The sequence below is a fragment of the Mustelus asterias genome, chromosome 21 (assembly GCF_964213995.1).
Source record: "Mustelus asterias chromosome 21, sMusAst1.hap1.1, whole genome shotgun sequence".
NCBI classification, from domain to species: Eukaryota; Metazoa; Chordata; class Chondrichthyes; order Carcharhiniformes; family Triakidae; genus Mustelus; species Mustelus asterias.
In genome coordinates, this window is record NC_135821.1 from 52,993,141 (window position 1) to 53,006,638 (window position 13,498).

General features: G+C 40.4%; 1 protein-coding gene across 1 annotated transcript in view; it reads right to left on the reverse strand.

Annotated features, from left to right (window-relative positions):
• LOC144509276 (protein argonaute-1-like) overlaps positions 1–13,498 on the reverse strand; it is a 101,569-nt gene that overhangs the window by 4,818 nt on the left and 83,253 nt on the right. Inside the window, exons 15-18 of the mRNA XM_078237897.1 lie at positions 7,126–7,320; positions 6,363–6,497; positions 5,285–5,386; positions 2,707–2,906 (exon numbers count right to left, since the gene is read on the reverse strand). Of these exons, the coding sequence (XP_078094023.1) occupies positions 2,707–2,906; positions 5,285–5,386; positions 6,363–6,497; positions 7,126–7,320 (632 nt within the window). The remainder of the gene's footprint in view (positions 1–2,706; positions 2,907–5,284; positions 5,387–6,362; positions 6,498–7,125; positions 7,321–13,498) is intronic.

A 13,498-nucleotide genomic window follows, 5' to 3' on the forward strand; every position in this document is an offset into this window, starting at 1 on the left:
ACCCGCTAATCCCTCTAACCTACGCATCCCAGGACTCTAAGGGGCAATTTTTAACCTGGCCAATCAACCTAACCCGCACATCTTTGGACTGTGGGAGGAAACCGGAGCACTCGGAGGAAACCCACGCAGACACGAGGAGAATGTGCAAACTCCACACAGACAGTGACCCGAGCCGGGAATCGAACCCGGGACCCTGGAGCTGTGAAGCAGCAGTGCTAACCACTGTGCTACCGTGCCGCCCTGTAACAGGATCAGCCACATAAATACCACGGCTACAACAGCAGATCAGACACAGGGAGCAATGCAGCATGTAACTCACCTTCTGGCTCCCTAAAGTCTGTCCAACATCTACAAGGCATAAGTTATGAGTGTGATGGAATACTTCTCACTTGCATAGAGCTCCAACAACATTCAAGAAGCTCCTCACCTTTCAAGTCAAAGCAACCAACTTGATCGGCACCTCACTCACCACTTTAAATATTAATTCCTTCAGTGTCAGCAGTGTGCACCATCTACAAGATGCATTGCTGCTACTGATCAAGACTCCTCCGACAGCACCTTCCAAATCTGCGATCCCTAACGAGGACAACAACAAGGGCAGTAGGTGCATGGGAACACTATCACCTGCAAATTCCTCTCCAAGTCGCACATCATCCTGACTTGGAACTAAATCAGCGCTCCTTATTCTTACTAAGTCAAAATCCTGGAGCTCCCCAACAATACTGAGTGTACCTACACCACATAGACTGCAGCAATTCAAGAAGGCAGCTTACCAGCTCTTCCTCAAGGTGAATCGGGAATTGGCAATAAATGCTGACCTTGCCAGAAATGCTCACATACCATAAATTAATAAAAATACTTCCTTTCCTCTTGCAACTGTCTCCTCAAAAAGCTCCTTCAATCATTCTGTCCCATTTTCTCCAACTCTAACAAGAAATTTGCGGAACTTCTGAAATGTCTTCAACACCATCCTCAATACTATCTGCCTCTGTGACTTCCTCCCCTTCTCACTACGCCAAATATTCCCCAAGAATTCCATGCTCTGGTCCAGATGGTCCAAGTTTCTCTTTGGTTTCACCGCTACCTCGTCCATGCCCATTCCAGATTCATCTTATTCCGGAGATCAATTTCCTATTCTTCAAATCCCGTTTACACTAAACTGTTGACTATCTAAATTCCCTTCTGGGCCCCATGTTAGCTAACATTGTAAATACTTCTATCATCTCGGCCTATCTGTCCTTACAAACTACCATCTCTTCTCCAATCTTGCTGTTCTTCAAATCCTTGAATGTCTTGTTGGTGTCATCACCTTTCTTGCATTACCACGTGCGACTTCCTCCAATTAAGCTATTACTCCTCCCGGCACTGAATCAGGTTTATCCCAAGTAATGAATAATGTCCTCTGTGACTGTATCATAGTAATATTTGGCCCATCTAAACAGGAGAGATATTTCTTTCTCCTTTTAAATGTTGTACTGAATATACTACTTTTGCATTTTGACTTCAGAAACCTGAGCACCTCAGGGCTTTATAATTAATCCATATATTCATTAAAAATCTATGAATCGGTGGTGCACAAGAAAAATCTCCAAAACATGATGAATTTAAATATTGTCTCAATAGGCAATGAACATACGTTGAGAAAAAAATTAACTGCTTGGTGAGAAATATTTATATATTCAATTGACATTTTTGTACAAAGCTACAGATGACCATATGGATGTCGGAAGAAGGCAGCTGTGTTTGTGTGTGGGGAAAGCTGAGTCATTGCCTACTGACTGGAGGGGAGTACAAATTCCCAAGACAGACAGAGATTGACATAAACAACCTCTGTGGAAATTGTTGCAGAGCAATAATTCAAAATGATAACAACTGCAACATCCACAAATTCTCTCTGTTGAGATTTCATATAATTTACATTCATTAATTTGACATCAGCAAGGATGACTATTACTATTTGTTCCTTTCAATAAGAGAGGCAAAACTAAACCCAAAGTGGTCTGTGGTACAGTTGATCAATGCTCTCGGCCATGAACGTGTAGGACATGCACTCATGATTCCACACAGACTAAGCTGCTTATCTCAGTGATGAGCTGGCTCTGCACCACTCCACAAAAAAATAGTTAACAAGAGGTTTGCTTACAAAAACCCCAGAGAAAGTTATCCATGGCTCATTTTCTTGCGAGAGTGTCCAATATAGAAGCCGAAGATGATGATGAATAAATCAAGGCACTATCACTACCAACCAGTTTCACGCTGGCAATCATAGAAACCCTACAGTGCAGAAGGAGGCCATTCGGCCCATCGAGTCTGCACCAACAACAATCCCACCCAGGCCCTATCCTTGTAATCCCACATATTTAACCCACTAATCTCTCTAACCTACGCTTCCCGGGACACTAAGGGGCAATTTAGCACGGCCAATGCATTTAACCCACACATCTTTGGACTGTGGGAGGAAACCGGAGCACCCGGATGAAACCCATAGACACAGTGCAAACTCCACACAGATAGTGATCCAAGCCGGGAATCGAACCTAGGTCCCTGGAGTTGAGGCAGCAGTGCTAACCAATGTGCCACCATGCTGCCCCAGCAAATGAGGCAACACTATAGCAGGAGGCAGTATTGTACGTTTTTATATTATGTAATAAATATATGCAAATCGGTGAAGTAAATTTACATAATTATTCAGACCATTATCAATACCTGTCGTGTTCTTTGTCCACCAGGTGGTACCTTGCCCTGAATGCCACCAATCTGGCATAATAGGCTGGTGCCGGAATGGAGACAGAGCGCGTGCATCGCACGTAAGTGTGACATAGCTGATAGGTCAGGATCTGAAGCTCATCCGCAGTGAATCGATTGTCATCCCACAAGACATAATAATGTGAAGGTCTGCTGGTGCCCTGCAGTGATAGGAGATGAAATTATGAATTTCAATTAAGAAAGTAGCACTGAGAAAACACACTGAAATCTATCTCTTCATCATTGGACATTATTTAATATAAATATCTTTTAAGGATCAATACGTTTAACTCCAGAAGTCAGCCGTCTTTGTTTCATACTTACACTGACCAAAACCTTTCACATTTTAGGAAAACACAAACTCTTGCCACAATTTGGAAAGGTTTTTAATATCCCCACCCTTCTCTTTCCTATTACAAGATAAATTTAAAAATTGGAAACAACCTTCATTCTAACGCCAGCATAGCATTGGAGACTAGCAGCATTAAAAGCAAGATACTTTCTGATCGACAAAGAACATGTCATCCAAAGAGAATTATCCAAATAACTAGAATAAATCTATCTCATTAATACTTCCCACTGAGATAACACAAAGAATGATTGCCTAGCTAAGTACTGGAGCCATGTTGGTGGGATGATCTGTTAACATGGCTCAACAGTTTCAGAAGTGCAGGAAAAGGAAAGAAAATATTTTCTGTTCCCAGAATTGGCAGATCATCATCTTGGAGACAAGTTAAAACAGTATGCTTGCCTAATGGACATTCAGTACAGCAATGGGAAAGGTGGCTTAACAGTTGTTTATGAAGCTAACTGCTGTGACTGAAAAAGTACATCCACTGAAGAAATAATTAGATTGCCAAGATTACCTGTATTATATCAGTCAATAGATTTTAATGCTCTATATGTAATCTGAGATATTAAATTTACACTACAATCTCAGAGATCAGTTACTGAAACACCAAAAATCATGCAGGGAGAAAGATAATATCTTCAAAATGTAATTACTTTTTCATAAGGAAACATCCTTGTTTCCTTAGCAATATCCTGAAGCTAGACTCGCTGTGCAATTGGTATTCTTCTCTCCCTCTACCATTTTCTTTGTTATGAAATATTGAATGTGTTGTTTTTCAAACTGGGGAAAGTATCAATGTGAAAACAGTAGCAGCAGTCTTTTCATGCATCATTCAACCCCAATAAGGGCCCTTTAAAGAAATAAGTAAAGCCAAAATGGAAAAGTGAGAAAAAGTGAAATCAGTCTGGCTTTAATCATACTGCTTACTGGGGGTGGCATGGAAGAGGAAAGAGAGAGGGGTTGATAAAAGAGGCTTGGATGTTCTGAAACTTAACATGAGGAAGTGGCGGAAAATTAATTACAAAGTGGTGCAAATCTCCCCTCAACTATTTAACTTTCTCTAAAGCCATAGCCTGCTGAGGGTAAATGTTCACACATCTCTGAAGAGGCCCTTCCAACACTGAGGGACAGATATAAAACAAGCTTGTCATTTGATTGGTAATTCCCCCTCAGCTGTTGTAGTCTTTCAAGTCTACATTTCCATCTCCTTGTTATGCTAACAACACTACTGTAGTTAATACTCCTCCACTTTCACTTGTTAGCCCCTCTAAACTGCAAAGGCACCTAATATTGCTGCCCCCTAAATCCTCACTTTGTTCACACCGAATCTTGTTGTACAACCTGTGACTTCAACTCCCTTTTCAACAAGCTCAAAACTAGAATTTCTTTACCCTTCCCTGCTCCCAGCTTCAATTTCCTTCTACAAATGTCAGGTTTTTATAGTCACAACTTGTCCACGTATATTCATTATTTATATTTTCAGATGTGGCCTGGTTCTGCTAAGGCCTTCACCCGTCATACATTTCTCAATAAATGGACTGCACATTATGTTTTTCAGTTATATCTAATTTTATCAAAAGTTCCATCCTTAGTAATTCATACCTACTCCTGTGTATATCCTACTTTTGCAGTAGTAAGTAGCACCACGATGGGGAAGAACAATGTAGGAAATAAACAAATAAAAATCCTAGTTAGGTGAGGAATGAAGTGTGTCAGAGAAAGATCTGAGCCCTGATTGCCCAGCGGTGCGTTGATACATATGCATTTAGATTTGGGAAGTAATTTAGATAGGACCACTCGTATCTCAGAAAGTCTCCTAGTTTATTTCATTTACATGTTACTTCTTTACTTACATCCATGTGAAAAAGCCATCCATTTTCTGCTGAGGCTATTTATGATTGTTTCTCTTGGTGATGGAAGTTTGTAAATTGACCTGAATCTGGCAACCTAAACAACCTTTCCATCAACAACAATTAACCTGTAACTGACCTTCAAACCTAATTAGACCAGTTCCCCAGAGGATGTATCTGAGCAGGTGCCTTAATGGGAAAAAAATCAGGCCAAAGTTAATCATGCTCCATACTCTGGATTACTACCGAACAGTGCCACAAGAAATGAGCTAGAGTGTAGAAATTGCCCTCAGCTCTCCTACTCTGTAATGGTCACAAGGACAAGTATCCAACAAACCTGAATTCCAGCATGACTGCACAGGTAGAAATCAAACTCAAATGGGTGGGTGATGTTGGTATCAACTGTCGTTCCTGCTGGTATGTTCCCGCTTTTACCAATCTGGCAAAAAAAAAATCAGTATTTAATACTTTTGAACAGGAAATAACAAATGCCAATTTTGTTTTATGTAAAGATTTAATTCATATTAACTCATAGTGTATTAATTCAAAGTGCATCTTGAGGTTTTGCACATTTTGAAACCAGATTATAAGTTTAAGTAATACTGGTACTCTTTGAAGCTAGCACACCATACTGTTGAAACACTGGCACCTCAGCCCTAGCATAACTCTGATCAGTATTTATGCCAGTGGACCTCGTAAGCTATTAGATGAAAACAAGTCAGTAAGATTATCGCTGTTCAAGTATACATAGGATGATTTTAGTACTAAATCAGACCAGACTATCAAATTGTGTTGTACTTTGCAGTAAAATATACTTTTTACTCAAAGTTTACCCTAATTTGATTATTCAATGGAAACCAATCTGTTTGTACTGGCTGAAGTCTGCGGCCCCTGATATTTATTGTAATGACTTCCACCACTATAGGCATTTCCTATTAATGTGGGTAACATTACTTATACTTGAATTTGGTTTGTTACGAATTTTAAGGGTTTTTCCTCAATAAAAGCATCTCTATAGTCAGCCATACAGATCAAGAGGTCTGTACCTACTGGGAATTAAGCTGATCCTAGCCAGAGGGAACAAAGAATCTCCATGTCACTCAAGGTCAGTTAGGTGGAAAATTCAGCTGGCTTACTAATTCTGAAAAATATCCAGAAAATTCTGCTGCATGGTTGATGTCCAGGAATGGAATCATTCTTCTCGCGGCAGCTTCAGGTCTGGCACTTGTTGCCTGTGCTTACACATAAAGTGTAGCTACTTTCATGAGGCACTGAAAGGCTGATCCCATCCATGGGATGTACTGAGAAATGACCAATGCTTTCCAAGAGGGGAGAAAAGGTGAAAACGAAAAAAACACCCAAACTAAACAATAACCTCAGATTTCACCAATAGCTGCATTGAAGTTATTTCTCACCCTCTCACTCTTATCTGCACAGAAGAGCCGTGTGTGATGCCGTTTCTGGACAACTATATAGGTAATTCCAGGCTGATAATCTTTTTCCAGTTTGATACATGCATCACGGATAGCCAGGAGCTCGTAGTGTAATATCTGAAAAATAAAGTTTCAAATGGTTTGTTATTTTAACAAAGCATTTAAAACACTTTAGTGAGGAGTAGGAAGAAGGTTGCTGCAACAGAAATATTTGGCAGGACAAGTTATATAGTTTATGCAATGCTGTCATCAGAAGATCTTTGGTTTTCAAGCCAAAGAAGTTCTAAACATTCTGATGTCAGATGTAAGAACAAACATGCCTTTAGAGGAGTGATATTACATTTAAAATAGTCAGAGCGATTTTAGGAAGGACATGAAAGTGCTATTAAAACATTATCTCCAAAGTGTGTAAGAAAAGTGCAGGGATCAGCTACTTGTCATTATCCAAGTCATACAAGTACAACCTGCAATGTCCAAGTTATCACATTTGAATTACAGCTCCTTGGCAATTGACTGCAATATAGCCATCTGCTCATGGCGGGGAGAATGTGCTAAGCAGGATACCAGGGAAGAACATTTGATGCAAAAATGAAAATCTGGTTTAAATTTTTTCGTTGATACCATTCACTTCTGCCTATATTGAAATCCATCAAGAAAACCTCTGCAGGTCTCTACTGTAAATGATTTACATCACTTCAGACCTTTCAGGTGTTCACTTCAGTGAGTGAATGCAACTTCAAGCTACCTGTGGCAATTGTCCTTCAGGAACGCCATCCCTATAGAAGATAATCCTTGTTGGTTTGAAGCGGGTAGATTTGTAAAACTGGATCAGAAGCTCTCGAACCATGTAGGAAAGGTCTTCAATTATTTCCTGACGGGGTCGCTGCACACGGACTGTGGCACAGTAACGGCTGGGATGCGCATCCATGCTGCCAACCACCTGGTATGAAAAAACAGAATTCTCAGGCAAACTGATCATGCATAGGCAAAAGAATGTGAAAACAGAAAATTCAATCTGAATCCAGATTCCATTAATAACTATTTGCCTTAAGGGCTTAGTAGTTGTAGTCACTTCAAAATATGTAGAAGAAGATGAAAATGGTTGCTCCTCAGTCAACATACCCTCTACCCAACCCCCAACACAAAGTCATAGAGCAGAAGGTGGTTTCAGGTTCAATCACTTGAATATGTTGAATTAATTTAAAATGTCCTCAACCAGCCTGGAGTTAAAAAATTGAAAAATCTACCAATGTTCTTGCTTATTCATTTCATTTAAACTCCAGCTAGAGAATCTGAGTTCTTCCTTGTGAAGGTACAGCATGGTTGTGATATTCCCTCTCCCAGTACAATTGTACAGCTTTCTAATCCGTTCATCTGTGATCCCACCACCCAACCCCAAAACAGCACACAAGACTTTTAAGGATTCATATACATGTTCAGGCTCTTTTTCTCTGCCTTACAATTTGTTGTTTCCTTTTTTGGATGCCTCTGTCAGATACTCCACTTAAAAACATGCATTAATAGTGACATGAAATAATCCAGGAGACCTCTCTGACATATATCCAAATAGTGAGCTGGACAAAGGACTTACCTCCTGCTGCTGTAATCTTTGGCCATTCTTGGATTTTTTTTAATGGCAGGTCTGCCTATTCCAAACTTTCCACAGTGCAATACCCCAATGTTACACAGGATTTTGCCAAATGAACAGCTAAAAGCCACATAACTGAGTTGACCCTGTAAATTATGGTGGGGTCAGCACAAGGCAACATCAAAATCAACATGTAGATTATGTTAGGTAGGCATGAGAGATAGTAAAGGCAAGTCTCTTGTGGGAGTGGTTTATGATGCTCTTTAGGAGAGGGTATACTGGGAAAAAAAACGGGGCTTGTGAAAAAAGTACGATGATAATCATGGGAATTTTAATCTACATATAGATTGGACAAATCAGATTGGCAAAGGTAACCTGCAGTTTCTTGGTGCAGCAAGTTCCAGAGCCAACCAGAGAGGCCATCCCAGATCAGGTAATGTGCAATGAGGCAGGAATAATTAATGATCTCGTACTAAAGGCGTTTTGAGGTAACAATGATAATATGATTGAATTTCACATTCAGTCTGAGCAAGGAAAGAGAGGACATAAGACTAGCTGGCTTAAGTGAACTGGGAAATTAGGTTAAGGGATAGGTCAGTAGCGATGCAATGACAGTCAGTTAAGAAAGGGCAGAATATTACACTGCCCCACCCCCAAGGTGGGTTCTGAGGATGGGGATTGAATGGAGCCCCCCACCCTCCCCCTCGCGGAATCCATCTGCCCAAGCCCGGACACAATTTCATGCTTGGGTGGGAGCAGGTGAGGTAGGAAACTAACAAAAAAAACATTTCCCCAACTCAGAAAGGAAGGCCCCTCAGAGTTGAGGCACCCTCCCCTCTGATCTCGGAGGTCTGGGACTCCACCAGGGAACCCCCCCCCCCCCCCCCCAAGTTACTTTTCCAATGGTTCCGGGACTTCGTTCCAGACAGAGCACTGCAGTACCACTTCTGGCCACTGCAGCGCCATGCCTGGCCAGGTTGGAAAGCTGTCAGCCAAGAGAGCATTAAATAGCAATGGAATTGAGTGTTATGTACAAACTCTCGGCTTAAAATCCTACCCGAGCTATTTCAGAATAGTTGGAAAATGTACATTCCAGCTAGACTGAAAGACATACAGGGAAGGACACACTATCCGTGACTTGACTAAGTATCAAAGAAAAAGTGTAAAATTCTACAAAGATAAATGGCAAGTCAGATGATTGGACAGTAATATAAAGAACAACAAAGAATGACTAAAAGATTAATATGAAAGGAGAAATAAGATAAAACTGGCAAGAAATAAGAGATAACAAGAGTTTCTACAGGTATCTGAAAAAGAAAGAATAAATTGATTGTTTGGAGAATTAATAGTGAAAAATAAGGAAATGATGGATGAACTGAACAGATATTTTGCATCGGTCTTCAATGTAGAGGAAACAAGTAACTTCCCGAGAATAAGTAATTCAGGAGGTGAAAGGGACAGAGGAACTCAAGATAATTACAATCATTGCGGAAACAGCACTGAGAACATTATTAGAAGTAAAATCTGACAAGTCCCCAGGTCCTGATGGACTTCATCCTAGGGTCTTAAAAGAAGTGGTTGCTGAAATAGTAGATGCATTTAATTTTCCACAATTCCCTAGATTCCGGAATGGTCCCATTAGCTTGGAAAATAGCTAATGTGACCCCTCGATTCAAGAAACGAGGGAGACTAGGAAACTACAAGCCAGTTAACCTAACATCTGTCATGGGGAAATGCTGGGATCTATTATTAAGAAAGTTATAGCGGGGCACTTAAAAAATCGCAATGCAATCAGGCAGAGTCATAAGGATTTATGAAAAGAAAATCATGTTTGATTAATTTATTGAAGTTCTTTGAGGAAGTAACAAACTTGTGGATAAAGGCAAACCTGTGAACGTGCTGTACTTGGATTTCTAGAAGACATTTGACAAAGTGCCACATCAAAGTAAGTGCTCATAGTATAGGGGGTAACATACTAACATGGATAGAGGATTGGTTAGCTAAAAGGAAACAGATAGTAGGCACAAATGGATCATTTTTGGGGTTGACGAGATGTGATGAGTGTACTGCCACAGGGGTCAGTGCAGGGACGTCAGATATTTACAGTTTGTATCAATGACTTGGATTAAGGGACCAAATATATAGTTGCTAAATTTGCTGATGACACAAAGAAAGGTAGGATAGTAAATTGTATAGAGGATGTAAGAAACTTGCAAAGGGATATAGACAGGTTAAGAGAGTGGTCGGAGACAAGTGGTTGGAGTGACAGATTGGAGACAAGACCATGAATACTGAAAATCAGGGAATATACTAAGGGATTTGGGAGCAAGGAAGGAGAGAAGTTATGGATAAACATTGACCAATGAATTTGTGTTGTTAGATTGGGAAGACTTGGAGATGAGCAAGGAGGATGTTAGAAAAATTAAGCTTTTGTGTTAAAAGTATTAAGTGCTCAGTGGTGGCCGGAGTAAAGCAAATTTTCAAGGCATCTCGGTGAGGATAGTATGTGAGGGTTTGTAACAACTAAAGTGAACAGGATCCTTATGGATTTATCTGTGACCTAATATCTGAATGAGTGGCTTGACGGAAGATGGCATTTGGGGCAAGGAAATGGAGCTTTTGTTGGCAGCTGGAAATAATAGTTTTGTCTTCCAATGTTCAGTTGGAGGAAGTTTTCATTCACCCATGATTCAATACCAGTTGACCAGTTTTGAAAACCACCTTTTGGATTTGTTGTTTTTCAGGGCTCTTTCCAAATCGATCACTATTAGCAGATTCCACTATACTTCAGTTTAGCAAACTAACCGATTTATAATATTGCAAAAGTAGTATGCATTAAAGAAAGTCAGTTTATAATGTTATTTTGAGTTAAACACTATGGGCTAGATATCCCCCCTTGCATGTTTATCACTAGAGATGTGGCAGATCTGAAATTCTGTCCGGCGGTTTGACTGTCACAATTTTCTCATCTTGGTTTAGCTTAACGGTGGCCAAAATTCCAGGGTTATTTGGATTCTCTACTGGGAGCTCCCCTCTGGGATGGTGGGGAGGGTGACATATATCACTACTGTAGCATTTGTGTGGTTGTAAGCAGCTTCAAAGAAGTGGATGCCACCATCCAGCTACAAGAAACTTCCAGAATATGAAAAAAGGAAGGATGTCAAAAGACTGATAATGTAAGAGAAGAGAGGCCTCAAATTTTCTGACACTGCCGTTGAAGATTATTGGTCGAAACAAAGAAGGCAGCTCAAATAAAGGAATAGTGTAGCCTAGCGAAAGCCATTAACCTTTGTTGCCACACACATGCATTTTTTAAAAACAAATGCTTTGTTTTAAATATTTCCACACATTTCATCTTCTTGGTTGGAACATTATTTACTTGAAAATGTTACAGGTAGCAAAAGATCATTTATATTACCTTTCTCTGTAAATGTTCTTTCACTCACATTTCAACATAACACAAAGATATAATAATATTGCATTTACTTAGCACCTTTGTGAAGGTCCTAATGCTCTTCACAGGAACACTGTCAATCACAACTCGACAACAAGTCACATAAGAAAATATGAGGAGAGAACACAATCAAAGAGAGATGTAATAAAGAGTATCTTAAAAAGAAAGAACAGTTACAGGAGTTTAGAGAGGGAATTCCAGAACTTATGGCCAAGGCATCTGAAGGTTTTGGGATGTAACACTTCACTTTCTTGAAGAATTTAGTCAGCCAAAATATAAAAGGGAAGAGATCTGCCACAGTTGGTGAATCCATTAGGTCAGTTTCGAAAGCGCAACATTTTCTGTGCAGCTCATCGTTCCACTTTTCTTTCTTCCTGCATCCCAGTAAGCCGCAGCAGCCAAGAAATATCTTCCAGAGATTCCTGGCTCCATCTGGGCCATCCGGCTCCTCAATACCCATGCCACTGATAATTATTCAAGTGAGTGGATATGCACAGATATCCACGAGGAGTTATAGGTGAAAGAAGAGGAGATATTCTTTGCTGGGCAAAAGGTCAAGAAATATCATCCCTTTCCTGATCCCAGATAACGGGGGTCCAGCATTTAAAGAGACTCTTGAGAGAGCATTATGCATGTTCAAGCACAATGGCCCAGAATATGCTGCAGATGGCAGCTCAGTTGGTGGGGTTAATTAGCCAGATAAGCGTTATTATGATGGCTGTGCCTAGATCATGCTGTGAGATAAGGCAGGAATAATTTGCAATTCCCCAAAGGGAGAACTAAGGACAGTCATAACTTCTGACATAGCACCTACAGCTCTTTGGGAGCCATAGTGGAGTGGAAAGTGCTCTGTATCCTAGCCTGCAAACATGTAGGACTGGAATACAAACAGGTGTCAATGACCTGTTGGGGACCATTTAGTTTGCTTTCTTACAAATCAGTGCTCAAGCAGAGCCAGAGTCCAGTTCTATTGTCCTGGTAGGTATTATTATGATAGCTAAATTTACTTTTAACGTCGCAAGCAGAGGTCAGGATCTTCAACACCCAATGGGCCCCAGATGTTTTGCACATGCATAGACTGGAGGCAGACTGCACATCAACATTTTTATGTTCTTTAGGCCCAGTGCCTAAAACGGTGCAAAAACCTGAGTCAGCTGACTGGGAGTGGAGTGCCATTAAGTAGGGGACACAAAGATGTTCAAAGAGTCCCAGATATGAGACAGGGACAGGAAGAAGTCCAAGTTCAGTTAAAAAGAGAGGAACAGAGAAAAAAGACTCCACATCGAGAAGGGCTGCAGGTAGCAGACTTTAACTGAAGAGGGCTCAGTAGAAGCACTGTATATCCAAGAAGTCAGTGGGAGGTTGGTGACTCCATGAAGTTTTGGGGCAAAGGCTTGGCAAGGCCGAAAATCTGAAATTGTGCATGTGAGTTGGTGCTTGAGTGTATACTCTGGAACCCAGGGAAACGGAATCTTCCAAGATGAGATTGAAACCCTGCGGGATGGGCTGCTATTGGAAGCTGGAACGACCTTTGGAGAGATTCCAACAAGAAAGAAAGTGTTTCTGTGAGATTGGTTAACTCACAGAAGCATCGACATCTGTGCGGGTTGTTGAGAAATCCGTGCACTCTGTCATGGTCGAATATGCCATTTATTTTGTAATGTGATGTGTTAGACCACAGTTGGCTTGTTAGTTCGTATGTATTTGATATTTACCCTGAATATTAAAGTATAAGGTAGATATAAATTGTTTTATCTTTCGGACCATGTTTAGTAAAGTTTATTTTTGTTTGTTCAAAACCTGCAGAATCTTATGGCTTTATTCACTGAACAAGTTCTTAATTCTCAAACTTTGTCTGCTTTAAATAAAATGTTACTGGTCCCTAACCTGATCTTTTTAATAACTTGGGGGTCTGGCCAGGGATCATAACATAAATTGGGGATGTGTCCAGGATCTCAGATTCATGGACAAATACAAATGCTGGTACTTGCTGAGGCTAAGGTTTCCATGGTGACTTTTACTATACTGATTGAAAAGCGTAAAGGATTTGTCAATTGCTAAGACATTTTTGAAGAG